At 40.9% G+C, this 27,631-nt stretch overlaps 1 protein-coding gene across 1 annotated transcript in view; it reads right to left on the reverse strand.

Moving 5' to 3' along the window:
* Positions 1 to 2,919: 2,919 nt before the first annotated feature.
* GLYR1 (glyoxylate reductase 1 homolog) overlaps positions 2,920 to 27,631 on the reverse strand; it is a gene marked incomplete in the record, with an annotated part of 164,813 nt that continues 140,101 nt past the window's right edge. Inside the window, 2 exon segments of the mRNA XM_053694873.1 lie at positions 2,920 to 5,121; positions 10,509 to 10,633. Coding sequence (XP_053550848.1) covers positions 5,047 to 5,121; positions 10,509 to 10,633 — 200 coding nt within the window.

Raw genomic sequence — 27,631 nt, forward strand, 5'->3', positions numbered from 1 at the left:
CTCCAGAAAATAACCTTGGGAGACTATTTCTAGCGCCCAAGGATCCAGAACATCTCTTGCCCAAGCCTGAGCGAAGAGAGAGAGTCTGCCCCCCACCAGATCCGGTCCCGGATCGGGGGCCAACATTTCATGCTGTCTTGGTAGCAGTGGCAGGTTTCTTGGCCTGCTTTCCCTTGTTCCAGCCTTGCATTGGTCTCCAAGCTGGCTTGGCTTGAGAAGTATTACCCTCTTGCTTAGAGGACGTAGCACTTTGGGCTGGTCCGTTTCTACGAAAGGGACGAAAATTAGGTTTATTTTTGGCCTTGAAAGGCCGATCCTGAGGAAGGGCGTGGCCCTTACCCCCAGTGATATCAGAGATAATCTCTTTCAAGTCAGGGCCAAACAGCGTTTTCCCCTTGAAAGGAATGTTAAGTAGCTTGTTCTTGGAAGACGCATCAGCTGACCAAGATTTCAACCAAAGCGCTCTGCGCGCCACAATAGCAAACCCAGAATTCTTAGCCGCTAACCTAGCCAATTGCAAAGTGGCGTCTAAGGTGAAAGAATTAGCCAATTTGAGAGCATTGATTCTGTCCATGATCTCCTCATAAGGAGGAGAATCACTATCGACCGCCTTTACCAGCTCATCGAACCAGAAACACGCGGCTGTAGCGACAGGGACAATGCATGAAATTGGTTGTAGAAGGTAACCCTGCTGAACAAACATCTTTTTAAGTAAACCTTCTAATTTTTTATCCATAGGATCTTTGAAAACACAACTATCTTCTATGGGTATAGTGGTGCGTTTGTTTAAGGTGGAAACCGCTCCCTCGACCTTGGGGACTGTCTGCCATAAGTCCTTTCTGGGGTCGACCATAGGAAACAATTTTTTAAATATGGGGGGAGGGACGAAAGGAATACCGGGCCTTTCCCATTCTTTATTTACAATGTCCGCCACCCGCTTGGGTATAGGAAAAGCTTCTGGGAGCCCCGGGACCTCTAGGAACTTGTCCATTTTACATAGTTTCTCTGGGATGACCAACTTGTCACAATCATCCAGAGTGGATAATACCTCCTTAAGCAGAATGCGGAGATGTTCCAACTTAAATTTAAACGTAATCACATCAGGTTCAGCTTGTTGAGAAATGTTCCCTGAATCAGTAATTTCTCCCTCAGACAAAACCTCCCTGGCCCCATCAGACTGGTTTAGGGGCCCTTCAGAACCATTATTATCAGCGTCGTCATGCTCTTCAGTATCTAAAACAGAGCAGTCGCGCTTACGCTGATAAGTGTTCATTTTGGCTAAAATGTTTTTGACAGAATTATCCATTACAGCCGTTAATTGTTGCATAGTAAGGAGTATTGGCGCGCTAGATGTACTAGGGGCCTCCTGAGTGGGCAAGACTCGTGTAGACGAAGGAGGGAATGATGCAGTACCATGCTTACTCCCCTCACTTGAGGAATCATCTTGGGCATCATTGTCATTGTCACATAAATCACATTTATTTAAATGAGAAGGAACTCTGGCTTCCCCACATTCAGAACACAGTCTATCTGGTAGTTCAGACATGTTAAACAGGCATAAACTTGATAACAAAGTACAAAAAACGTTTTAAAATAAACCCGTTACTGTCACTTTAAATTTTAAACTGAACACACTTTATTACTGCAATTGCGAAAAAATATGAAGGAATTGTTCAAAATTCACCAAAATTTCACCACAGTGTCTTAAAGCCTTAAAAGTATTGCACACCAAATTTGGAAGCTTTAACCCTTAAAATAACGGAACCGGAGCCGTTTTTAACTTTAACCCCTTTACAGTCCCTGGTATCTGCTTTGCTGAGACCCAACCAAGCCCAAAGGGGAATACGATACCAAATGACGCCTTCAGAAAGTCTTTTCTAAGTATCAGAGCTCCTCACACATGCGACTGCATGTCATGCCTCTCAAAAACAAGTGCGCAACACCGGCGCGAAAATGAGGCTCTGCCTATGATTTGGGAAAGCCCCTAAAGAATAAGGTGTCTAAAACAGTGCCTGCCGATATTATTATATCAAAATACCCAGATTAAATGATTCCTCAAGGCTAAATATGTGTTAATAATGAATCGATTTAGCCCAGAAAAAGTCTACAGTCTTAATAAGCCCTTGTGAAGCCCTTATTTACTATCTTAATAAACATGGCTTACCGGATCCCATAGGGAAAATGACAGCTTCCAGCATTACATCGTCTTGTTAGAATGTGTCATACCTCAAGCAGCAAGAGACTGCTCACTGTTCCCCCAACTGAAGTTAATTGCTCTCAACAGTCCTGTGTGGAACAGCCATGGATTTTAGTAACGGTTGCTAAAATCATTTTCCTCATACAAACAGAAATCTTCATCTCTTTTCTGTTTCTGAGTAAATAGTACATACCAGCACTATTTTAAAATAACAAACTCTTGATTGAATAATAAAAACTACAGTTAAACACTAAAAAACTCTAAGCCATCTCCGTGGAGATGTTGCCTGTACAACGGCAAAGAGAATGACTGGGGTAGGCGGAGCCTAGGAGGGATCATGTGACCAGCTTTGCTGGGCTCTTTGCCATTTCCTGTTGGGGAAGAGAATATCCCACAAGTAAGGATGACGCCGTGGACCGGACACACCTATGTTGGAGAAACAGACAGTTCTACCACTTCAGTAACGATACAGATATATTTAAACATGCACAAATACATGTTATTTAACTACCTTTTATGTTCTGGATGTTTAGATTCCTGTTTTAAAATGTAATACAATTCAGTTCACATTTTTAGTTACTTCTGGCTAATTAACATTCAAACCAATTGAATTGTTTTGTTTTCTGTTAGGACAATATAAATTGTGGAAACAAGCATTTGAAATAATTTATGCAGTGCTACGGCAGTACCAGTGGGCAAAAAATAAACAAAACTAAAATCAATTACCATGAATTGAAATATTTATGACACATTTTAAAAAAAGGTAATACTAGTTTTTCTTAAACTAAATGAAAATTACACATTTTCAATAATACATTTAAATAGAGCTGACTTTATCCAAGGCTGTACAATATGTATTCTTAAGGGCTGGAGACCTGATTATTAGTCTGTCCATGTGCGAGAAAATTTCAGAGCGTAAACCAGAAAATAACTCACTTAGGATATCATTAAAATGGGAACTTACCTCCAACTCTCAAGGTTAAATGATTTTTGGGGGGGGTTAAAACCTAAATACAATGTGTGGCAGCTGAAAGAAACCTCCAACATATATTTCAGCATTTACCAAAATTAGTTTAAAAGCTTTTTTGTACCCTTATAGGGTAAAAATGGTTCTAGCGTTGTAAGAAAGTTTGACATTATCTTTTTTCTTGTAAATTTAAACAAAGCCACAGACACTAGTGAAATGTGGCATAAATACTGCAAACTTAGAGACGTATACTACAGGAGGGAAAAGATGCTCACTTCTATGTGATAAAGATAAGCACTTCCTTTAAAGGCTGTCAAGTAGCCTGCAAATACACCATCACCGTAATGTATATTGTATTAATCCCTTTACAATATACATTTGAGTATATCTATTATACAAAAAGGAAGCAGAGGCAATTAACACACCAAACAGTATAAAATAACTGCATTTTTACAGGAAACCATCAGACACAAAAAATGTCCTGCTAGTCTACAAACAAATAACATACAAGATTACATTTTACCCGGTGGACATTTGTTTTGTCCATTTAGGAAGCAACAGTGCCATTTTACAGATTATTGGGGGGAAAAGTAACTATCCAAAATGGGAAATAAGCAGTTTCATTGAATTAAAACTAACAAAATCAATTAATTAAAATAAAAAAACAAAACAAAAAACATTAAATAAATATTAAAAAGAAACTACTTTAGCTGATTTGACCCCTCCCCCACCCCGCACCAAAACAAAAGACAATTCTAGCTGCCAAAAAATAAGAAGGCAATGGCACTTGGCTGTGCAGACTGCAACAACTGGTTCATAATGCCAAATCTCTCACAACCTAAACAGCTACAATTTGCTGCTGATAAGGAGCTATATATGTTTTCCCGTTACATTTTCAGTACTTTTAAGCTTATTTTCTAAAGGTCAACTAAACAGAACCTGACCTTTTAAAATCCTTCAAGGGAAGTTTTTGTGAATGCTTTTGAAATCTGTACACTGCATTCAAAAACCTAAAAAGGGCATATGTGGTGGATTGCATTCTCTTTCAATTGACCGGAATACCATCTGTAATTATTTTATATTACATTTCCAAGCCATTTTTTTCTGTTCACGTGTTTACTGTCTAAATGTGCTTAAAAGAAAAAAAAAAAAAAAAAAAAAAGCTGGTCAATTGAAAGACCCCCCTCTCCCCCCAAATAAATACATTTCAACTGGTTGTCATATAGGAATGCAAAGCCAGGGCCTCACCACTAAAGCACAGAATACAAAGGATTGCACTAAATCTGTCTTATCAACAGACCAGTTAGGTGATCAGAAAAATGTAAAAATAAACAACCCAGAAACAAAACAACAACACAACAAATTGCTAAAATTAACAGGTGAGTGATGAGTCAAAATATAGGGATGCATGAGAGAATAACTTGGACACTATACAATCAGTCAAGGAAAGTAGTCATCTTGAGGACACCCATTCTTGTTAAAACCAGGATGCTGGTGTCTGCAAGTCAATGTTCATATGTCCTTCATCAATGAAGTGGTGAAACTTCAGATGAACATGCACTCTGAACAGCTTCAACTAGAAGTTCTGCTTATTAACATTAAGCAAAGGAATAGGGTCCATATTGTAGAGTAAAGATGTAGCAAACCAAGACAGCAAACTTGCTCTAAGCATTCTTCTTTAGTGCAAGGCTGGATGGACTTCCAGCACCCACCTCTCTCCTCTTATGGAAATGAGTCAATGTGGAGACATTTCAAAAAACTTGAGCTGGGATGCAGAACAAAACTAAACAAACGGAGAAGAATGAAAATGGAAACAGGGATGGACTGGTGATGTGTTAAAAAGTTATAGAAATAATAATCCATAGATAATGAAATTAAGGACCTAGTGTATGTAGGCCCTGTACACTGCAGACATATCGTTGTCAGATTGGTCCAATGCTTTTGCCCTCTTATAGACCTGTTGGATAAAGGAACATTTATTCAGTAATGAGAAGTTGTAAAAATGACTATCATAACAGTTTAAACATTAGAACAAAAGAAAAATTAGAATCAGTATCTCAGAATGTGAAAACACAAATAATGAATCTCCCCTCTTGTTTCTTAGTCCATTCTTTCTTAAGAGAGAGAGAGAGTTTCAATAATAAAAACAAGCCTGTATTCTATGTGGGAACAATTTATAGAACCAACACCCTCAGCAACAAGCAAGAACATAATTTATGCAAGTATGAAGAACATAATTTATGCAAGTATGAAGAACATAATTTATTCTTACCAGATATATTCCTTTCTTTCTTGGTGGTAAGAGTCCACAATTCATTACTGTTGGGAAATTATCACCTGGCCACCAGGACAAGGCAAAGACAACCTACACCAAGAGCTTTAATATCCCTACTTCCCTGACCCTCACAGTATTACATATAGCCAAGAATAGGAGGAAGTAGTCAGAAGTATAGTAGGGTAAAGAGATGCAAACTAGAACTGCTGCCACTAAGAAAACTAGGCGAGTTCATGGACTCTCACCACCAATAAAAAAGGGAATTCATCAGGTAAAAATATATTATGTTTTCTCTTTCTTACCGTGGTGAGGAGTCCACAATCCATTACTATTGGGAATTAATACCTAGGCAGGCACCTATTTACCAGAAACTACAGCCTGAAGAAACTTCCTGCCAAAGGCTGCCTCAGCCAAGACAAAAACACCAAAATAATAAAAAATTGGTATAAGTGTGCAAAGACTACCTTGTTGCAGCCTTGCAAATTTCTTCTACTGATGCCTCATTCTTGAAAGTCCAAGAAGTAGACACAGAACAAGTCAAATGAGCTGTTATACGTAAATGTGGAGACTGTCCTGCCTTCAAATAAGCTCTGTGAATTAGACTCTTCAATCATGAAGCTAAGGTATCCGAAATTGCATTCTGACCTTTAAGTTTATCTGAAAACAGAACAGAAAAGATTGACAAAAGAATCCAGATGCTTTAGCATGTATAGTTGAAGTTCGAGCAAATGAAACCTTGCAAACAGAATGGCATCCGATACTGCCACCATCAGGCCCACTACCTCCATGCATTGAGCCACAGACACCTGGAATAGGGGGCTGCACATTCCGATAAGCAGAATGAAACTTGAGTTTGCCTTGATCTGTCAAAAACAAAATCGCGTTGAGACCAAATCTATAACCACTCTCATAAATAAAACCCTTGTACATGGGATCAGCAAGTTCTCCGCAACATTGACCTTCCAGCCATGACTGCAAAGACACCAGAGTAGTTTCTTTGTATGAACAGTCACTAATGGTAAAGTATGGAGCTACAGCTATTTCCTAAGCTCAGGTGACAGACAGCAGAGCACCCAAAACTTTGGTTTTACTACAGCATTCTGTAAGCTCTTACCTTTGGTAAAAAATCACTAACTGATAAGGTCTTCTAGGAATGCAAAAATAAAAGAACCGGTGATGTTCCTGAAGAATAGGAATGTGCAGGTAAGCATCCTTCAAGTCTATGGTTGTAATGAACTGACCCTGGAGTACTAAAGGGAGGATAGATCAGATTGAAATAGGAAACCCTCAAGAATTTGTTTAAGGTTTTCAGATCCAGAATGGGTCTGAAAGTTTTTTCCTTCATTGGGACTATAAATGAGTGGAATAGAATACCCTCCTGTGTTCTGACGCATGGACAATTACTCCCATGTCCTCTAGATCAGGGGTCAGCAACCTTGGGCCCCCAGATGTTTTTGAACTACATATCCCATGATGTTCAGACAGCATTGAGTGTCTCAGCATCATGGGAAATGTAGTTCAAAAACATCTGGGGGCCCAATATTGCTGACCCTTGCTCTAGATTTGAAGTAAAGCTGCTGCTTCTCCGTTATCTTTGAGACATAAGAAACCTCTCTAGAGGAGGCCATGACTGAAAACCTATTCTGTACCCATAGAAACTATTTCCATTACCCAGGGATCCTTAACAGACAGACCACACCTTCTGAAAATTGCCCCCTTACCAGCAACAAGTCTGAGTGGGACCCCATGCAGACTTTGCATTAGAAGGTGACTAATTGTTTTGCTTAGATTTATTTCAGACTGGATAAGGTTTCCAGGTAGACTTTGAGGAATCTAGTTTCTGAGAGGAACCAGATTTCTGATCCCTGGATTGACAAAACCTGTTGCCCGATTTACCATTATATCTAGATTTGTTTTACTTAGAGGCAAATCTGCTCCCTTGCCACCCGTGATCATGGAAATGATGGAATCCAAGCCGGGACCAAACAAGATCTTACCCTTAGAGGATAACGATAAGTCTTGACGTTGATACTGTGTCTACAGACTACAATTTCAACCATAGGGCCCTTTTAGCGAGAACAGCTAAGGCTGTATTTTTTGCATTAATGTAAATAACCTGAATGATCGCATCACAAATAAAGGATTGTGCTAACCGCAAACAGCAAATGCGTTCTTAAATATCTTCTAAAAATTATACTTCTGACACTAACTCAGAGAATCACACCAAAGAGACGCTGCCCCTGCAACGCAAATTATACCCACAGCTAGCTGAAACAGACCTCCTTGCATGAAGGGTTACGAAGAAAACTTTCCAGCTTCCTAGCCGTAAGCTCTCTGAAAGAAGTGCTGTCTTCCAGAGGAATCATGGTTAGTCTAGGTAGAGTTAGCTACCTCCACCTTAGGAATAGTTTCCCACAGTTCCAAATTAATATCGAGAACAGGCAACAGTCAAATTTAGGAGAAGGAATAAACGAAACTGCAGGCTTGTCCCATTCCTAGGAAATAATTTCCAGGACCAATACTGGGACAGGAAAAACCTCAACGGACTTAGTTGTGGGTTTAAAGATAATATCCAGTTGCTTTGCAGTCATCTCTTCAATAGGCCTAAAATCTTGAACCCCTAGAGGTATTCTACATTCCTTACTTAAGGAAGTTTTGAAGTTCAAGCTTAAACTGAAAGAGAATTTCCCTGTTTCCTGATGTTAATTTGAGGATCATTCCTCAGCAGATAGCCCCCCCTTACTTGAAGGGGACATAATGGCCAAGACCTCAGATATAGCAGACTAAGTGATGCTTAAAGCTCGGGGAAAATGAGTAACTTCCCTTTGTGTGGCATATACATGTAATCAAACAGAATCGAACACTTGCAGTACAAGTATATTAAGTAAAATATATACTTTATATCTCATTAATTAAATAGAACATTAGAAATGCACATCTAGTCACTAGAAGTAAATAGTAATATGCTATATACATACAGATGTCGATATGACGTTAAGTAGCAGTTATAAAATAAGCGTTTCCAAAAATTTGAGGTGTAATAGTATTTTACCACCTAAATTTTTATTTTTATCAAAGTGCCCCCCTGCTTCTGGCATAGGGATCCTACCCCTCCGATACCACCAGCAACTCAGCAAGATGAAGGGCTCCTGCTGAGCACAGTAGCCTAGGAAGAGGCAGAAAGTCAGTTGCATTGCAATGCCTCGTCCTCTCATTGCGCTGAATAGGTCTTGTATCTTCTTAGCGCTCCAAATGCGATCTGAGTAGAGCCTGGAGTGCAAGAATGCAGGCCGCAATGAGCAGGTAAATTTAAAGGAGCAGTTACCTATTAAATGTAACAGTCCTTATAAAGGGACAGTATATTCAAAATTAAACTTTCATGATTCAGATAAGGCATGTAATTTTAAACAACTTTCCAATTTACTTTTTTATCATCAAATTTTCTTTGTTTTCTAAACCTAGGTAGGCTCATGCTAATGTTTAAGCCCTTGAAGGCCACCTCTAATCTCAGTGCATTTTGACAGTTTTTCACAGCTAGAGGGCATTAGCACAATGTTATCTATATAACACACATGAACTGACGCCCGTGGAGTTAGCTAGGAGTCAGCACTGATTAGCTAAAAGTAAGTCTTCCAAAAGAACTAAAATAAGGGGCAGTCTCAAGAGGCTTAGATGCAAGATAATCACAGAGATAATCACAGAGGTAAAAAGTATGTTGGTTACGTAAAACTTGGGAATGGGTAATAAAGGGACTATCTTTTTAAACAAAAAAATTCTCCATTAGACTGTCCCTTTAAGTCACTCACACTTGAAGTAAACCGCACACCAAATTGTGTATACGGTAGTATAGGCATAACAAACAATGGAATAGAATTCTATATTAAAAGGTCAATACTCCACTTTGTGCAAAAACAGTCCACCTGTGGACAAATGTCAAAGTATATTACTCCCACCCATGTGATGTTAGAAGGCTGTACAGTGTGCCATCCTTCTGGGACTGGCTATTGAATAAATATTGTAAAAAGTAAATATTGGTATCCTGTGGGCTGTGTGAGCCATGCAGGTACTTGGCAAAGGAATGCCCACTCGCCTGTTCTTACTCATATGTTAGTCTTGAGGATACAGCAGAGAGCCCATCCTGTATTGTTACTGACAGAGGATATACTGAGGGAGCACTTCTACATGGCCAGCCAGTACTCTCCTACGTCACTCTCTTTCAAGTTTTACCTTATGAGGGAAGGGATTAATATTCCTATAAATTCTAAATAATTAATAAAATCCTGAGCACCTCAATCTGGGAGGGTAAGGGAAGTTGGAGGGAAATTAAAGCTCTTGGTGTAGAGTGTAGAGTGTCTTCACCTCCTTGCGGTGCAAAGGTGATGAATTCCCAACAGTAAGGAGTTGTGTGACTCACCACAAAAAATTAATTTTGAAAGAATATATGAAACATAGACCCAAAAAGTCTGCAATTTTTTTTTCTTAAAAGTGTAAAATGTATTTAGTTTGTAGGATAGACTTTTGCATATCCCAGGCATTCTTGAAGTTCCCCACAGTGTTTGTCATAATCACCTCTAAAGGAAGTTTATTCCAAGAATCAACCACCCTTTCTGTGAATAAATTGTAGTACCTTTAAAGAAACAGTAAATGCAAATAATTTACGATCCAAGAGTGTGACCCAAAAAAAAGACAGAAAAAAGGCTTCCCATTTGAAAAATCTAATACAAAATCTACTAAAATAATTCTACCAAAAAAAAATAAAAAAAAATGTTAACATCGTCTTATTGTTAGATGTGCCAGTTCAAACAATTATTGAACCATTCAAAAACACAGCCATCAACACTGTGCTTAAACATCACTCTGACAAGCCACAATTCCAATATATTTTCACTTAAGAATGCATTAGTGGTCATTCAACTCTAAATGTGTCATTAGGAAAACCCAAAATTAGTGAATAGGACAATTTCAGTCTTCTACTGTACGCATTACAACAAAGTGACTAACAAATTAGCAATGAACAGAGAAATTAACTAAATAATCAAATATTTAAACAAGGATAAAAAGTAAATTACCTCATTGGCTGCAGCTGCCATTGGAGTTGGGTGGTTAACAGAATCTCCTAGCGCGATGGCTAACCTCAGATCTTTCTGGATGTACTTCAGATAGAAGTCTGGTTTGAAGTTCCCCTGCAGGATGTCTGAAAACAAAGAAATACTCTTAGCTTTTTCACTGTCACATAGTCCATTATTGGTACACAGATTTTGGTGCTTTCCTCAAACTATTATTTAGGACTCGTTTCATATATGTTGGGATCGTGAAAAGGAATTCAAAATATGAAAATCCAGAGCAAAAATAGTAGAAGAATACGGGTACCAAATGTATCCACTTATTTTCCTGCTATCTGTAAACATGAGAGACCATTTGTAATATGTTTGATTTGGCTACTTTACGGTTACCGAGATAAAAATATATGGAATTCTTCATATATGATGTGAAAGCATATTACCATAAATGGTGGGACTAAACCTTTATGCAAATTAGAGTAAGAATTTTTCCAGCTGTTTTCTGGCACATATAAATGCTAATTTTCTCTCCCCCCCCCCCTCTCAAAGGACTAAATATTAAAAACAAAATTTATGCTTACCTGATAAATTTCTCTCTTTCCGGACATGGAGTCCACAACGTCATTCCAATTACTAGTGGAATATTTACTCCCGGCCAGCAGGAGGAGGCAAACAGCACCACAGCAAAGCTGTTAAGTGTCATTTTCCTTACCCATAACCCCCAGTCATTCAGCTCAAGGTAAATAGAAAAATTAGATAACACAAAGGTGTAGAGGTGCCTGAGGTTTAGTAGAAAATTGTCTAATCTAAAGAGTGGGGTCGTTGACTCTCCATGTGTGGAAAGGAAGAAATTTATCAGGTAAGCAGAAATTTTGTTTTCTTTCCTAAGACATGAAGAGTCCACAACGTCATTCCAATTACTAGTGGGAACCAATACCCAAGCTAGAGAATACGGAATGAACAAGGAGGGAGAATAAGACAGGCGGTCCTAAACAGAAGGCACACCACTTGAAGAACCTTTCTCCCAAAGGAAGCCTCAGCTGAGGCAAAAGTATAACATTTGTAGAATTTGGAAAAAGTATGCAGAGAGCACCAAGTTGCAGGCTTGCAAATCTGTTCCACAGAAGCTTCATTTTTGAAAGCCCAAGAAGAGGAGACAGCCCTAGTGGAATGAGCTGTAATTCTCTCAGGAGGCTGCAGTCCAGCAGTCTCGTAAGCAAAACGAATCATACTTCTCAACCAGAGGGAAAGAAGAATCCTTCTGACCCATAAGCTTTCCAAAGAAAGAAACAAACAGGGCAGTAGCCTGTAGGTAGAATTTTAGAGCGCGTACCACATCCAAGTTGTGCCACAGACGTTCCTTATGAGAGGAAGGATTAGGACAAAGGAGGAACAACAATCTCCTTATCAATATTTCTATCTGAAACCACCTTAGGGAAAAACCCCAATTTAGTACTAAGGACCACTGTATCCACATGAAAAATAAGGTAAGGTGAATCTCACTGCAAAGCAGAGAGTTCAGAAACTTTCTGAGCAGAAGAAATAGCAATAAAAAACAAAACCATCAAAAGATAACAGCTTAATATCTATGGAATGCATTGGCTCAAACAGAGCCTGCTGCAAAACTCTAAGAACTAGGTTAAGGCTCCAAGGAGGAGCAACAGATTTAAACACAGGCCCGATTCTAACCAGAGCCTGACAAAAAGATTAAACATCTGGCACATCCAGATGCTTATGTAAAAGAATAGATAATGCAGAAACCCGACCTTTTCAGAGAACTGAAGGACAACCCTTTCTTCAGACCATCCTGAAGAAAAGACAAGATTCTAGGACTCTTAACCCTACTCCAAGAGTAGCCCTTTGATTCACACCAATAAAAAGGTATTTACGCTATACATTATGGTAAATCTTACGAGTAACTGGCTTGCGAGCCTGAATCATAGTATCAATGACAGACTCAGAAAACCCACGCTTAGCCAGAACTAAGTGTTCAATCTCCAAGCAGTCAGCTTCAGAGAAACTAGATTTGGATGGAGGAAAGGACCCCTAGTTAGAAGGTCCTTCCTCAGAGGTAACCTCCAAGGTTGAAGAGATGACATCTTCACTAGTTCCGCAAACCAGATCCATGCAGGAGCTATTAGAATTACAGACGCTCTGTCTTGTTTGATACGAGCAATGACTTGTGGAAGGAGAACAGGTAAGCTAGACCGGAGTCCCAAGGAATCGCCAGAGCATCTATCAGGGTGGCCTGAGGATCTCTTGACCTTGAACCGTACCTTGGAAGCTTGGCGTTCTGACGACATGCCATCAGATCCAACTCCGGCACCCCCCACTTGAGGGTAAACCTGGAGAACACCTCAGGATGGAAAGCCCACTCCCCGGGATGAAAGGTATGTCTGCTCAGGAAATCCGCCTCCCTGTTGTCTACTCCTGGAATGTGGATAGCAGATAGAAGACAACTGTGAGCTTTCGCCCACAGCAGAATGCAAGTCACATTCTTCAAGGCCAAGGAATTCCAAGTTCCTACCTGGTGGTTGATGTAAGCCACTGAGGTGATGTCAGAATGGAACCTGATAAACCGGGCTAAGGACAACTGAGGCCAGGCCATCAGAGCATTGAAGATCGCTCTCAACTCTAAGATGTTTATTGGAAGAGAAATATCCTCTTGAGTCCATAGGCCCTGAGCCTTTAACGAGTCCCAAACTGCTGCCCAGCCTAGCAGGCTGGCATCCGTGGTCACAATTACCCAGGAGGGTCCCCAGAAGCATGTGCCCTGAGACAGATGATCCTGAGAAATCCACCACGAGAGAGAAAGTCTCTTGTAAACCGGTCTAGATCGATCCTCTGAGATAGATATGAATGGTCTCGGTTCCATTGTCTAAGCATGCATAATTGCAGAGCTCACAAATGGAATCGAGCAAAGGGAATTATGTCCATGGAAGCAACCATCAGACCAATTACCTCCATATGATGGCCGAACAGAAGACTGTAGAGAGGCAAGTAGTGAGTGGCTTGGATCTTCTGATCTCCGTCAGAAAAATTTTCATAGCTAGGGAATCGATGATGGTCCTTAAGAAAACAACCCTTGTAGCTGGAACAAGGGAACTCTTTTCCAGATTCACTTTCCATCCGTGGGAACGTAGAAAAGACAACACAATCTCTGTATGAGAGTTTGCTTATTGAAAAGATAGCACCTGAACCAATGTCGCCCTGAGACCTGACAACTGCCAAGAGAGCCCCCAGAACCTTTAAGAAGATTTTGGGAGCTGTGGCAAGGCCAAACGGAAGAGCTACAAACTGAAAGTGCTTGTCTAGAAAAACGAATCTCAGGAACTTGAAGATACACGTCCTTCAGGTCTATGTCGTCATGAACTGGCCCTCCTGGACCAAAGGAAGAATGGAACGAATGGTTTCCATTTTGAAGGACGTACCCTGATAAACTTGTTGAGATACTGTAGGTCAAAAATGGGTTGAAAAGTTCCCTCTTTTTTGGGAACCACAGATTTGAATAAAATCCTAGACCCTGTTCTCTTACCCCGAACCGATCACGGAGGCAGATCCTTCATGCGGACCTAGTCTCAGCAGAGGACTTATTTGATTGCTTTCCCTTACTCCAACTCTAACACTAATTGGGTTTCCAAGACGACTTGGGCTGCTCCTGCTTGGAGGAAGTAGAGGAAGACTTGACCTTTAAAGTTACGAAAGGAAAGAAAATTACTCTGACGTCCTTTAGGTCTATTCTTCTTGTCTTGTGGTAGAAAGAACCCCTTTCCACCCGTAATTTCAAAAATTATCTCCGCTAGACCAGGACCAAACAGGGTCTTACCCTTGTAAGGAAGCGACAGAAGCTTGGACTTGGAGGTAACATCAACTGACCATGATTTTAGCCACAGAGCCCTGCGGGTTAGGACAGTGAAGCTCAACATCTTGCCTCCCAGTCTAATGACTTGCAAGTTAGCATCAGAGATAAAGAAATTGGCTAGTTTGAGAGCCTTAATCCTATCCTGGATCTCCTCCAACGGAGTGTCCTCTAAAATCAGTTCTGACAAGGCATCACATCAATAAGATGCTGCACTTGCTACTGTGGCAATTCAAACTGCAGGTTGCCTTTGAAGACCCTGATAAACATACATTTTCTTTAGATAAGACTCCAGCTCTTTATCTATGGGATCCTTAAAGGAATAGCTATCCTCAATAGGGATTGTAGTTATCTTAGCCAGAGTAGAAATAGCCCCTTCTACCATAGGCACCCTACGCCATGAATCTCTAATGAGTAAGCAACAGAAAACATCTTTTTAAAGACGGGAGACGGGGAGAAAGGTATCCCTGTGTAATAATCTCCGTCACAAGTTCTGGAACAGGAAACACTTCCACAGAGTAAGGAACATCATAGTATTTGTTAAGCTTACTAGATTTCTTAGGGTTGACAGCGACAGGAGCGTAAGAGTCTTCCAAAGTAGCCAGTACCTCCTTTAACAGTAAACAAAGGTGTTCAAGCTTAGATCTGAAGTTTACTTCTTCAGCATCAGACAAAGGAATTATACTGTCAGAATCTGAGATTTCACCCTCAGAGGCTACCGAAATATCCTCCTCATTAGACTTATTAGGAAGGTTCACCTTCACAGCAGCAGATGGGACAGACACCTTACCATCTGACAAATGTTTAGATTTCCTCTTGCATTTTCCCAACATAGGAAAAGCGGATAATGCCGCAGATTACCGCAGAGGATATCTGTGCAGCAAAATCTGGCAAATAAACTCCTCCAGGAGGCTGAGAGGAACTGCAGGGCACTGTATGCGACACCATTGAGGCTTGGGACATTTGAGTAGAAAGCTGTGGCATTGCCTGAACAGCATCATTCTGAGAGACATTAGGCTCAGAAACAAGAAACGTATCTCTACATTTTAAAGTTTTATCTAGACATGAGGAACAAATTTGCATTGGGTCCCTGCTCCATGTCCATAGATTAAAAGATTCCCAGAGATACAGGAATGACAAGTAAAAAACAGAATTTATGTTTACCTGATAAATTACTTTCTCCAACGGTGTGTCCGGTCCACGGCGTCATCCTTACTTGTGGGATATTCTCTTCCCCAACAGGAAATGGCAAAGAGCCCAGCAAAGCTGGTCACATGATCCCTCCTAGGCTCCGCCTACCCCAGTCATTCGACCGACGTTAAGGAGGAATATTTGCATAGGAGAAACCATATGGTACCGTGGTGACTGTAGTTAAAGAAAATAAATGATCAGACCTGATTAAAAAAAAACCAGGGCGGGCCGTGGACCGGACACACCGTTGGAGAAAGTAATTTATCAGGTAAACATAAATTCTGTTTTCTCCAACATAGGTGTGTCCGGTCCACGGCGTCATCCTTACTTGTGGGAACCAATACCAAAGCTTTAGGACACGGATGAAGGGAGGGAGCAAATCAGGTCACCTAAATGGAAGGCACCACGGCTTGCAAAACCTTTCTCCCAAAAATAGCCTCAGAAGAAGCAAAAGTATCAAACTTGTAAAATTTGGTAAAAGTGTGCAGTGAAGACCAAGTCGCTGCCCTACATATCTGATCAACAGAAGCCTCGTTCTTGAAGGCCCAAGTGGAAGCCACAGCCCTAGTGGAATGAGCTGTGATTCTTTCGGGAGGCTGCCGTCCGGCAGTCTCGTAAGCCAATCTGATGATGCTTTTAATCCAAAAAGAGAGAGAGGTAGAAGTTGCTTTTTGACCTCTCCTTTTACCGGAATAAACAACAAACAAGGAAGATGTTTGTCTAAAATCCTTTGTAGCATCCAAATAGAATTTTAGAGCGCGAACAACATCCAAATTGTGCAACAAACGTTCCTTCTTTGAAACTGGTTTCGGGCACAGAGAAGGTACGATAATCTCCTGGTTAATGTTTTTGTTAGAAACAACTTTTGGAAGAAAACCAGGTTTAGTACGTAAAACCACCTTATCTGCATGGAACACCAGATAAGGAGGAGAACACTGCAGAGCAGATAATTCTGAAACTCTTCTGGCAGAAGAAATTGCAACTAAAAACAAAACTTTCCAAGATAATAACTTAATATCAACGGAATGCAAGGGTTCAAACGGAACCCCCTGAAGAACTGAAAGAACTAAATTGAGACTCCAAGGAGGAGTCAAAGGTTTGTAAACAGGCTTGATTCTAACCAGAGCCTGAACAAAGGCTTGAACATCTGGCACAGCAGCCAGTTTTTTGTGAAGTAACACCGACAAGGCAGAAATCTGTCCCTTCAGGGAACTTGCAGATAATCCCTTTTCCAATCCTTCTTGAAGGAAGGATAGAATCCTAGGAATCTTAACCCTGTCCCAAGGGAATCCTTTAGATTCACACCAACAGATATATTTTTTCCAAATTTTGTGGTAAATCTTTCTAGTTACAGGCTTTCTGGCCTGAACAAGAGTATCGATAACAGAATCTGAGAACCCTCGCTTCGATAAAATCAAGCGTTCAATCTCCAAGCAGTCAGCTGGAGTGAAACCAGATTCGGATGTTCGAACGGACCCTGAACAAGCAGGTCTCGTCTCAAAGGTAGCTTCCAAGGTGGAGCCGATGACATATTCACCAGATCTGCATACCAAGTCCTGCGTGGCCACGCAGGAGCTATCAAGATCACCGACGCCCTCTCCTGATTGATCCTGGCTACCAGCCTGGGGATGAGAGGAAACGGCGGGAACACATAAGCTAGTTTGAAGGTCCAAGGTGCTACTAGTGCATCCACTAGAGCCGCCTTGGGATCCCTGGATCTGGACCCGTAGCAAGGAACTTTGAAGTTCTGACGAGAGGCCATCAGATCCATGTCTGGAATGCCCCACAGCTGAGTGACTTGGGCAAAGATTTCCGGATGGAGTTCCCACTCCCCCGGATGCAATGTCTGACGACTCAGAAAATCCGCTTCCCAATTTTCCACTCCTGGGATGTGGATAGCAGACAGGTGGCAGGAGTGAGACTCCGCCCATAGAATGATTTTGGTCACTTCTTCCATCGCTAGGGAACTCCTTGTTCCCCCCTGATGGTTGATGTACGCAACAGTTGTCATGTTGTCTGATTGAAACCGTATGAACTTGGCCCTCGCTAGCTGAGGCCAAGCTTTGAGAGCATTGAATATCGCTCTCAGTTCCAGAATATTTATCGGTAGAAGAGATTCTTCCCGAGACCAAAGACCCTGAGCTTTCAGGGATCCCCAGACCGCGCCCCAGCCCATCAGACTGGCGTCGGTCGTGACAATGACCCACTCTGGTCTGCGGAAGGTCATCCCTTGTGACAGGTTGTCCAGGGACAGCCACCAACGGAGTGAGTCTCTGGTCCTCTGATTTACTTGTATCTTCGGAGACAAGTCTGTATAGTCCCCATTCCACTGACTGAGCATGCACAGTTGTAATGGTCTTAGATGAATGCGCGCAAAAGGAACTATGTCCATTGCCGCTACCATCAACCCGATCACTTCCATGCACTGAGCTATGGAAGGAAGAGGAACGGAATGAAGTATCCGACAAGAGTCTAGAAGTTTTGTTTTTCTGGCCTCTGTCAGAAAAATCCTCATTTCTAAGGAGTCTATTATTGTTCCCAAGAAGGGAACCCTTGTTGACGGGGATAGAGAACTCTTTTCCACGTTCACTTTCCATCCGTGAGATCTGAGAAAGGCCAGGACAATGTCCGTGTGAGCCTTTGCTTGAGGAAGGGACGACGCTTGAATCAGAATGTCGTCCAAGTAAGGTACTACAGCAATGCCCCTTGGTCTTAGCACAGCTAGAAGGGACCCTAGTACTTTTGTGAAAATCCTTGGAGCAGTGGCTAATCCGAAAGGAAGCGCCACGAACTGGTAATGTTTGTCCAGGAATGCGAACCTTAGGAACCGATGATGTTCCTTGTGGATAGGAATATGTAGATACGCATCCTTTAAATCCACCGTGGTCATGAATTGACCTTCCTGGATGGAAGGAAGAATAGTTCGAATGGTTTCCATCTTGAACGATGGAACCTTGAGAAACTTGTTTAAGATCTTGAGATCTAAGATTGGTCTGAACGTTCCCTCTTTTTTGGGAACTATGAACAGATTGGAGTAGAACCCCATCCCTTGTTCTCTTAATGGAACAGGATGAATCACTCCCATTTTTAACAGGTCTTCTACACAATGTAAGAATGCCTGTCCTTTTATGTGGTCTGAAGACAACTGAGACCTGTGGAACCTCCCCCTTGGGGGAAGTCCCTTGAATTCCAGAAGATAACCTTGGGAGACTATTTCTAGCGCCCAAGGATCCAGAACATCTCTTGCCCAAGCCTGAGCGAAGAGAGAGAGTCTGCCCCCCACCAGATCCGGTCCCGGATCGGGGGCCAACATTTCATGCTGTCTTGGTAGCAGTGGCAGGTTTCTTGGCCTGCTTTCCCTTGTTCCAGCCTTGCATTGGTCTCCAAGCTGGCTTGGCTTGAGAAGTATTACCCTCTTGCTTAGAGGACGTAGCACCTTGGGCTGGTCCGTTTCTACGAAAGGGACGAAAATTAGGTTTATTTTTTGCCTTGAAAGGCCGATCCTGAGGAAGGGCGTGGCCCTTACCCCCAGTGATATCAGAGATAATCTCTTTCAAGTCAGGGCCAAACAGCGTTTTCCCCTTGAAAGGAATGTTAAGTAGCTTGTTCTTGGAAGACGCATCAGCCGACCAAGATTTCAACCAAAGCGCTCTGCGCGCCACAATAGCAAACCCAGAATTCTTAGCCGCTAACCTAGCCAATTGCAAAGTGGCGTCTAGGGTGAAAGAATTAGCCAATTTGAGAGCATTGATTCTGTCCATAATCTCCTCAAAAGGAGGAGACTCACTATCGACCGCCTTTATCAGATCCTCGAACCAGAAACATGCGGCTGTAGCGACAGGGACAATGCATGAAATTGGTTGTAGAAGGTAACCTTGCTGAACAAACATCTTTTTAAGCAAACCTTCTAATTTTTTATCCATAGGATCTTTGAAAGCACAACTATCCTCTATGGGTATAGTGGTGCGTTTGTTTAAAGTGGAAACCGCTCCCTCGACCTTGGGGACTGTCTGCCATAAGTCCTTTCTGGGGTCGACCATAGGAAACAATTTTTTAAATATGGGGGGAGGGACGAAAGGAATACCGGGCCTTTCCCATTCCTTGTTAACAATGTCCGCCACCCGCTTGGGTATAGGAAAAGCTTCTGGGAGCCCCGGCACCTCTAGGAACTTGTCCATTTTACATAGTTTCTCTGGGATGACCAACTTGTCACAATCATCCAAAGTGGATAATACCTCCTTAAGCAGAATGCGGAGATGTTCCAACTTAAATTTAAATGCAATCACATCAGGTTCAGCCTGTTGAGAAATGTTCCCTGAATCAGTAATTTCTCCCTCAGACAAAACCTCCCTGGCCCCATCAGACTGGGTTAGGGGCCCTTCGGAAATATTATCAGCGTCGTCATGCTCTTCAGTATCTAAAACAGAGCAGCCGCGCTTACGCTGATAAGTGTTCATTTTGGCTAAAATGTTTTTGACAGAATTATCCATTACAGCCGTTAATTGTTGCATAGTAAGGAGTATTGGCGCGCTAGATGTACTAGGGGCCTCCTGAGTGGGCAAGACTCGTGTAGACGAAGGAGGGAATGATGCAGTACCATGCTTACTCCCCTCACTTGAGGAATCATCTTGGGCATCATTGTCATTATCACATAAATCACATTTATTTAAATGAATAGGAATTCTGGCTTCCCCACATTCAGAACACAGTCTATCTGGTAGTTCAGACATGTTAAACAGGCATAAACTTGATAACAAAGTACAAAAAACGTTTTAAAATAAAACCGTTACTGTCACTTTAAATTTTAAACTGAACACACTTTATTACTGCAATTGCGAAAAAACATGAAGGAATTGTTCAAAATTCACCAAATTTTCACCACAGTGTCTTAAAGCCTTAAAAGTATTGCACACCAAATTTGGAAGCTTTAACCCTTAAAATAACGGAACCGGAGCCGTTTTGAACTTTAACCCCTTTACAGTCCCTGGTATCTGCTTTGCTGAGACCCAACCAAGCCCAAAGGGGAATACGATACCAAATGACGCCTTCAGAAAGTCTTTTCTAAGTATCAGAGCTCCTCTCACATGCGACTGCATGCCATGCCTCTCAAAAACAAGTGCGCAACACCGGCGCGAAAATGAGGCTCTGCTTATGCTTTGGGAAAGCCCCTAAAGAATAAGGTGTCTAATACAGTGCCTGCCGATATTATTATATCAAAATACCCAGATAAAATGATTCCTCAAGGCTAAATATGTGTTAATAATGAATCGATTTAGCCCAGAAAAAGTCTACAGTCTTAATAAGCCCTTGTGAAGCCCTTATTTACTTGCTGAATAAACATGGCTTACCGGATCCCATAGGGAAAATGACAGCTTCCAGCATTACATCGTCTTGTTAGAATGTGTCATACCTCAAGCAGCAAGAGACTGCACACTGTTCCCCCAACTGAAGTTAATTGCTCTCAACAGTCCTGTGTGGAACAGCCATGGATTTTAGTGACGGTTGCTAAAATCATTTTCCTCATACAAACAGAAATCTTCATCTCTTTTCTGTTTCTGAGTAAATAGTACATACCAGCACTATTTCAAAATAACAAACTCTTGATTGAATAATAAAAACTACAGTTAAACACTAAAAAACTCTAAGCCATCTCCGTGGAGATGTTGCCTGTACAACGGCAAAGAGAATGACTGGGGTAGGCGGAGCCTAGGAGGGATCATGTGACCAGCTTTGCTGGGCTCTTTGCCATTTCCTGTTGGGGAAGAGAATATCCCACAAGTAAGGATGACGCCGTGGACCGGACACACCTATGTTGGAGAAATAAATATTTTTATTGACACTGTCACTTTAAAATACCGCTAATTAAGGACATCTACACCTCAGCAGACTGGAGGTGCCCTACACGCCCCTCCGGAGTACAAAAAAAAATCTTACAAGAAAAAAACAGGGAAAACTAACAGATTCGATTAACACAGTTGATGCTGATCAGATCTGAGAGTGGAAGAGAGGGAGCCATGTGACCGGCTGAAAATGAAAATGTGCATCAAAGTAAAAGCGCACGTTTCAGAAGCCGTTTAAGACTAAAAAGTAAACTGACACATTCAGTCCTAAGTCTGCAGTTTTCACTCTGAAACCTTGTGCTGACAAAATGGAAAAAACAAACAAAAAAAACTGACACAAGTCCCAATAAGACCCACACAAAGTCTTAATAAATAAAATGAGCCACAGATTTTAAAGTTAACTCCTTCATACCCTTAAAGGAAGATAAACCACTAAGTCTCCTGTCACATACGTTTTATGTGCCTGCACACTGCCTAAATAAAATACTCTACTAAGGATGTAGCATGTCTCAAATAAATAATGCAGAGCAATTCTTTTAAGTGAATGTCTCCAAGACCTATAAGACAAAAGCACTTACCTGCAAACCCAGCTGTCCGGCAGGAGGACAGCTCACAAGGCATAAAAACATAATTTATGTAAGAACTTACCTGATAAATTCATTTCTTTTATATTAGCAAGAGTCCATGAGCTAGTGACGTATGGGATATACATTCCTACCAGGAGGGGCAAAGTTTCCCAAACCTTAAAATACCTATAAATACACCCCTCACCACACCCACAATTCAGTTTAACGAATAGCCAAGAAGTGGGGTGATAAGAAAAAAGTGCGAAAGCATATAAAATAAGGAATTGGAATAATTGTGCTTTATACAAAAAAATCATAACCACCACAAAAAAGGGCGGGCCTCATGGACTCTTGCTAATATGAAAGAAATGAATTTATCAGGTAAGTTCTTACATAAATTATGTTTTCTTTCATGTAATTAGCAAGAGTCCATGAGCTAGTGACGTATGGGATAATGACTACCCAAGATGTGGATCTTTCCACGCAAGAGTCACTAGAGAGGGAGGGATAGAATAAAGACAGCCAATTCCTGCTGAAAATAATCCACACCCAAAATAAAGTTTAATGAAAAACATAAACAGAAGATTCAAACTGAAACCGCTGCCTGAAGTACTTTTCTACCAAAAACTGCTTCAGAAGAAGAAAATACATCAAAATGGTAGAATTTAGTAAAAGTATGCAAAGAAGACCAAGTTGCTGCTTTGCAAATCTGATCAACCGAAGCTTCATTCCTAAACGCCCAGGAAGTAGAAACTGACCTAGTAGAATGAGCTGTAATCCTTTGAGGCGGAGTTTTACCCGACTCGACATAGGCATGATGAATTAAAGATTTCAACCAAGATGCCAAAGAAATGGCAGAAGCTTTCTGGCCTTTTCTAGAACCGGAAAAGATAAATAGACTAGAAGTCTTTCGGAAAGACTTAGTAGCTTCAACATAATATTTCAGAGCTCTAACAACATCCAAAGAATGCAACGATTTCTCCTTAGAATTCTTAGGATTAGGACATAATGAAGGAACCACAATTTCTCTACTAATGTTGTTGGAATTCACAACCTTAGGTAAAAATTCAAAAGAAGTTCGCAACACCGCCTTATCCTGATGAAAAATCAGAAAAGGAGACTCACAAGAAAGAGCAGATAATTCAGAGACTCTTCTGGCAGAAAGTTTCGCCAAAAGGAACAAAACTTTCCAAGAAAGTAATTTAATGTCCAATGAATGCATAGATTCAAATGGAGGAGCTTGAAGAGCCCCCAGAACCAAATTCAAACTCCAAGGAGGAGAAATTGACTTAATGACAGGTTTTATACGAACCAAAGCTTTTACAAAACAATGAATATCAGGAAGATTAGCAATCTTTCTGTGAAAAAGAACAGAAAGAGCAGAGATTTGTCCTTTCAAAGAACTTGCGGATAAACCTTTATCTAAACCATCCTGAAGAAACTGTAAAATTCTCCGAATTCTAAAAGAATGCCAAGAAAAAATGATGAGAAAGACACCAAGAAATATAAGTCTTCCAGACTCTATAATATATCTCTCTGGATACAGATTTACGAGCCTGTAACATAGTATTAATCACAGAGTCAGAGAAACCTCTTTGACCAAGAATCAAGCGTTCAATATCCATACCTTTAAATTTAAGGATTTGAGATCCTGATGGAAAAAAGGACCTTGCGACAGAAGGTCTGGTCTTAGCGGAAGAGTCCACGAATGGCAAGAGGCCATCCGGACAAGATCCGCATACCAAAACCTGTGAGGCCATGCCGGAGCTACCAGCAGAACAAACGAGCATTCCTTCAGAATCTTGGAGATTACTCTTGGAAGAAGAACTAGAGGCGGAAAGATGTAGGCAGGATGATACTTCCAAGGAAGTGATAATGCATCCACTGCTTCCGCCTGAGGATCCCGGGATCTGGACAGATACCTGGGAAGTTTCTTGTTTAGATGAGACGCCATCAGATCTATTTCTGGAAGCTCCCACATTTGAACAATCTGAAGAAATACCTCTGGGTAAAGAGACCATTCGCCCGGATGCAACGTTTGGCGACTGAGATAATCCGCTTCCCAATTGTCTATACCTGGGATATGAACCGCAGAGATTAGACAGGAGCTGGATTCCGCCCAAACCAGAATTTGAGATACTTCTTTCATAGCCAGAGGACTGCGAGTCCCTCCTTGATGATTGATGTATGCCACAGTTGTGACATTGTCTGTCTGAAAACAAATGAACGATTCTCTCTTCAGAAGAGGCAAAGACTGAAGAGCTCTGAAAATTGCAAAGAGTTCCAAAATATTGATCGGTAATCTCACCTCCTGAGATTCCCAAACTCCTTGTGCCGTCAGAGATCCCCACACAGCTCCCCAACCTGTGAGACTTGCATCTGTTGAAATTACAGTCCAGGTCGGAAGAACAAAAGAAGCCCCCTGAATTAAACGATGGTGATCTGTCCACCACGTTAGAGAGTGTCGTACAATCGGTTTTAAAGATATTAATTGAGATATCTTTGTGTAATCCCTGCACCATTGATTCAGCATACAGAGCTGAAGAGGTCGCATGTGAAAACGAGCAAAGGGGATCGCGTACGATGCAGCAGTCATAAGACCTAGAATTTCCATGCATAAGGCTACCGAAGGGAATGATTGTGACTGAAGGTTTCGACAAGCTGAAATCAATTTTAGACGTCTCTTGTCTGTCAAAGACAGAGTCATGGACACTGAATCTATCTGGAAACCCAGAAAGGTTACCCTTGTCTGAGGAATCAATTAATTTTTTAGTGAATTGATCCTCCAACCATGAACTTGAAGAAACACCACAAGTCGATTCGTATGAGATTCTGCTAAATGTAAAGACTGAGCAAGTACCAAGATATCGTCCAAATAAGGAAATACCACAATACCCTGTTCTCTGATTACAGACAGAAGGGCACCGAGAACCTTTGTAAAAATTCTTGGAGCTGTAGCTAGGCCAAACTGCAGAGCCACAAACTGGTAATGCTTGTCCAGAAAAGAGAATCTCAGGAACTGATAATGATCTGGATGAATCGGAATATGCAGATATGCATCCTGTAAATCTATTGTGGACATATAATGCCCTTGCTGAACAAAAGGCAAGATAGTCCTTACAGTTACCATTTTGAACGTTGGTATCCTTATATAACGATTCAATATTTTTAGATCCAGAACTGGTCTGAAGGAATTCTCCTTCTTTGGTACAATGAAGAGATTTGAATAAAACCCCATCCCCTGTTCCAGAACTGGAACTGGCATAATTACTCCAGCCAACTCTAGATCTGAAACACATTTCAGAAATGCTTGAGCTTTCACTGGATTTACTGGGACACGGGAAAGAAAAAATCTCTTTGCAGGAGGTCTTATCTTGAAACCAATTCTGTACCCTTCTGAAACAATGTTCTGAATCCAAAGATTGTGAACAGAATTGATCCAAATTTCTTTGAAAAAACGTAACCTGCCCCCTACCAGCTGAGCTGGAATGAGGGCCGCACCTTCATGTGGACTTAGAAGCTGGCTTTGCTTTTCTAGAAGGCTTGGATTTATTCCAGACTGGAGATGGTTTCCAAACTGAAACTGCTCCTGAGGAAGAAGGATCAGGCTTTTGTTCTTTGTTGAAACGAAAGGAACGAAAACGATTATTAGCCCTGTTTTTACCCTTAGATTTTTTATCCTGTGGTAAAAAAGTTCCTTTCCCACCAGTAACAGTTGAGATAATAGAATCCAACTGAGAACCAAATAATTTGTTACCCTGGAAAGAAATGGAAAGTAGAGTTGATTTAGAAGACATATCAGCATTCCAAGTTTTAAGCCATAAAGCTCTTCTAGCTAAAATAGCTAGAGACATAAACCTGACATCAACTCTGATAATATCAAAAATGGCATCACAGATAAAATTATTAGCATGTTGAAGAAGAATAATATTATGAGAATCATGATCTGTTACTTGTTGCGCTAAAGTTTCCAACCAAAAAGTTGAAGCTGCAGCAACATCAGCCAATGATATAGCAGGTCTAAGAAGATTACCTGAACACAGATAAGCTTTTCTTAGAAAGGATTCAATTTTCCTATCTAAAGGATCCTTAAACGAAGTACCATCTGACGTAGGAATAGTAGTACGTTTAGCAAGGGTAGAAATAGCCCCATCAACTTTAGGGATTTTGTCCCAAAATTCTAATCTGTCAGACGGCACAGGATATAATTGCTTAAAACGTTTAGAAGGAGTAAATGAATTACCCAAATTATTCCATTCTCTGGAAATTACTTCAGAAATGGCACCAGGAACAGGAAAAACTTCTGGAATAACCACAGGAGATTTAAAGACCTTATCTAAACGTTTAGATTTAGTATCAAGAGGACCAGAATCCTCAATTTCTAAAGCAATTAGTACTTCTTTAAGTAAAGAACGAATAAATTCCATTTTAAATAAATATGAAGATTTATCAGCATCAATCTCTGAGACAGAATCCTCTGAACCAGAAGAGTCATTAGAATCAGAATGATGATGTTCATTGAAAAATTCATCTGTATAAAGAGAAGTTTTAAAAGATTTTTTATGTTTACTAGAAGGAGGAATAACAGACATAGCCTTCTTGATGGATTCAGAAACAAAATCTCTTATGTTATCAGGAACATTCTGAACATTAGATGTTGAAGGAACTGCAACAGGTAATGGTACATTACTAAAGGAAATATTATCTGCATTAACAAGTTTGTCATGACAATTAATACAAACAACAGCTGGAGGAATAGCTACCAAAAGTTTACAGCAGATACACTTAGCTTTGGTAGTTCCAGCACCAGACAGCGATTTTCCTGAAGTATCTTCTGACTCAGATGCAACGTGAGACATCTTGCAATATGTAAGAGAAAAAACAACATATAAAGCAAAATTGATCAAATTCCTTAAATGACAGTTTCAGGAATGGGAAAAAATGCCAGTGAACAAGCTTCTAGCAACCAGAAGCAATAAATAATGAGACTTAAATAATGTGGAGACAAAAGAGACGCCCATATTTTTTTAGCGCCAAATAAGACGCCCACATTATTTGGCGCCTAAATGCTTTTGGCGCCAAAAAATGACGCCACATCCGGAACGCCGACATTTTTTGGCGCAAAAGAACGTCAAAAATGATGCAATTTCCGGCGACACGTATGACGCCGGAAACAGAAAAGATTTTTTGCGCCAAAAAAGTCTGCGCCAAGAATGACGCAATAAAATGAAGCATTTTCAGCCCCCGCGAGCCTAACAGCCCACAGGGAAAAAAGTCAAATCTTTAAGGTAAGAAAAATATTTGATTCAAATGCATTATCCCAAATATGTAACTGACTGTCTGAAAATAAGGAATGTTGAACATCCTGAGTCAAGGCAAATAAATGTTTGAATACATATATTTAGAACTTTATTAAAAAAGTGCCCAACCATAGCTTAGAGTGTCACAGAAAATAAGACTTACTTACCCCAGGACACTCATCTACATGTTGTAGAAAGCCAAACCAGTACTGAAACGAAAATCAGCAGAGGTAATGGTATATTTATAAGAGTATATCGTCGATCTGAAAAGGGAGGTAAGAGATGAATCTCTACGACCGATAACAGAGAACCTATGAAATAGACCCCGTAGAAGGAGATCATTGAATTCAAACAGGCAATACTCTCCTCACATCCC

This window comes from Bombina bombina, chromosome 11, assembly GCF_027579735.1.
Source record: "Bombina bombina isolate aBomBom1 chromosome 11, aBomBom1.pri, whole genome shotgun sequence".
NCBI lineage: Eukaryota > Metazoa > Chordata > Amphibia > Anura > Bombinatoridae > Bombina > Bombina bombina.